Source organism: Tachysurus fulvidraco, chromosome 14 (genome assembly GCF_022655615.1).
Source record: "Tachysurus fulvidraco isolate hzauxx_2018 chromosome 14, HZAU_PFXX_2.0, whole genome shotgun sequence".
Taxonomy (NCBI): domain Eukaryota; kingdom Metazoa; phylum Chordata; class Actinopteri; order Siluriformes; family Bagridae; genus Tachysurus; species Tachysurus fulvidraco.
In genome coordinates this window covers 23593610-23596109 of record NC_062531.1, presented here as the reverse complement: position 1 = coordinate 23596109, position 2500 = coordinate 23593610, and the positions used below count along the sequence as shown (strand labels likewise).

The 2500-nt window shown below is 44.0% G+C and overlaps 1 protein-coding gene across 11 annotated transcripts in view; it reads left to right on the top strand.

Annotated features, from left to right (window-relative positions):
- The first annotated feature begins 1416 nt into the window (after positions 1–1416).
- aak1a (AP2 associated kinase 1a) overlaps positions 1417–2500 on the top strand; it is a 39999-nt gene continuing 38915 nt past the window's right edge. For 10 of the 11 annotated variants that reach the window (XM_047823010.1, XM_047823015.1, XM_047823014.1 and 7 more), the window contains exon 1: positions 1579–2307. In XM_047823010.1, the coding sequence (XP_047678966.1) occupies positions 2142–2307 (166 nt within the window). In that variant the 5' untranslated portion in view covers positions 1579–2141. The other variant, XM_027151507.2, reaches the window with a different exon arrangement.

The following is a 2500-nucleotide window of genomic DNA, read 5'->3' as shown; positions in this document are numbered from 1 at the left end:
CATGGACATCTCCAGTGTGGCCGTCTCTGCGCTGTCCAGGACTCTTATCTCCGCAGGCATTGTGACACTCCGGGAGCTTGTGAAGATTGCGGGAGCTGACCTGGAAGCACGTATGGGAATGCGGTCCCTGCGTGTTGTCCGTCAACTCTTACACTGCTGAAGGTCCTCCCTAACATCTGAGGAGCGTGTTCGGCTGAGGGAGTATCAGTATACAGAGACTGGTCCTGCAGAGGAGGAACCCTTTCCTCAGCTGATCATCGCTCCTGACCTCGATGGGTGTGAAGGCCCCCTCCTGGAGTGCCGGGGAGAGGCGGAGATGGACTTTGGGACAGTGTCAGGGAAGCTGCTCTACAGAGCCAGTGTTAAGGTTTTAAATAAGAAAAAACTGAGTGGGAGGGTCGACACCCCATGGAGAAGTGTTTTGGGTTTTAGTGCTGATATTAAACCAGAGTGGAGGGCACTGTACAAACCACCGTTGCCAAAAAGAGCTGCTGACCTCCAATGGAGGATTTATATTCTCTCTGTGAACTCTTTTATTTCTGTTTTAAACCCTGATATTGCACACAACTGTCCTTTTTGTTCATAGAGAGAAACTGTTTTTCATGCTTTTATTTACTGCTCCAGGTTACAGTCTTTCTTTCTGTTTTTACAGAGCATTTTAAGGTTGTTTTATGTTGTTTTTACTGTTCGGTGTTTTATTTTTGGTTTTAAGTACGTTAGGAAACAAAGGTTCAGGTGCCGACCGGTCAACTTCATCTTCGGTCAAGCATGAAAGTCGAACAAAGTCAGAGTATGAACAATGTTGATGGTTTTAAATGTGTGTGGTGGGAAAATGTTTTGTGCTCTGTGGAGGAAGGAGAACTGAACTTTGCACCAGAGTTCAACCAGTCACCCATGTTTTAATCATCGTAGAAACCATCTTAACATCTTTATTTATCTATCTACCTATTTATTTATTTATTTATTTAGTCACCATGAATTTTAATGATATGTGACTTGTGTAAATAAAGTGTTGAAAAAGTAAAAAAAGTCTCTCTCTCTCTCTCTGTGTTGCTCTCTCTCTGTGCATGTGTCTGTGTGTGTCTCTCTGTGTGTGTCTCTTTCTCTCTGTCTCTCTGTGTGTTTCTCTTTCTGTCTGTGTGTTTCTCTTTCTCTCCCTGTCTCTCTGTGTACAGTATCTACCTTTCTCTGTGTGTGTGTGCGTCTCTCTGTGTGTTTCTCTTTCTCTCTGTGTACAGTATCTCCCTTTCCCTTTTTTTTTGACATTGTGATGTCACGATCAGCGTGACTTTTTTAAGTCTGTAAATAAAGTTTCCTTTAAAAAATCAAAAATCTGTGTGTGTGTGTGTGTGTGTGTGTGTGTGTGTGTGTGTGTGTGTGTGTGTGTGTGTGCGTGCGTGCGCGCGCGTCTCTCTGTGTCTCTCTCTGCCTCTCTCACTCACAGTCTCACACTCACACTCGATGACGTCGAGGCTTTTTTTTATTTTTTTATTTTTATTTTTTTAATAAACTACATTTCCCAGAAGTCTCTGCACGCCTGTGGAGTACGTTATCAGTCCCCCGGACTGTGAGGTGAGTTAGTGAGCATGTTTACGGCTGTAGGATGTGTTTCTTGGTGTCATCTCTAACTCACCGGTCATCACCGAATGATTTCTCACCGTTTACTGGATTCAGTGAACCAGTCGAAGTAACATCACCTTCATCACCATCACCACCACTACCATCATCATCATCATCATGATCGTTTTTTCGTCATCATTATTTAATGATATTTTTAGCCAGAACTCTGAACACCGTTGAGCTCCTTACAGCTAGCTCTCACAGCTAACAGCTAGCCGCTTGCTAACCGTGTAGCTTTTCCCTGCTAGCTGACGTTAGGTCTGTTGTGACGAGGACCTGAAAGTGTTCACAGGATTTCTGGACGTTGTTTCATCGCTATGGTCCTGCGATAAATAAATATATACAATTCTGTTTTTTTAGACAGCTTTTTAGCTCGTTAGTTTTTCTTTATTTGTTGAAGTTCCACTGCGGTACATAAATATAACTGGAAGCTGAAGCTCCACTGGCTCTGCTGCAGGTTTTATGATTGACGGCTGAAGGTTTATTTTATTGGATCACTTTATAAACGCAGATCAGCGGCAATGAAGAAGTTTTTCGACAGCCGACGGGAAGCAGTGAGTTCTGGGCCCGGTTCGGGGGGCACCGGGGCCGGAGGCGGCGCAGGATCCGGCGGAGGAGGCGCCTTCATCGGCCGCGTTTTCACCATCGGCCGCTACCAGGTTACCGTGGATGAGACAGTAGCTGAAGGTGAACTAACAGAGACAAGTCTTTCTCTATCTATCTATCTATCTATCTATCTATCTATCTATCTATCTATCTATCTATCTAGACATCTTCACTCCGGCTTCTTTCCATCTTTCTTCTAGTTCTATAACTTTACATATCTTCCCTTTACGTTGCTTCACTTCCCTTTTCTTTTCCTCATTTCCTTCCTTTCTCC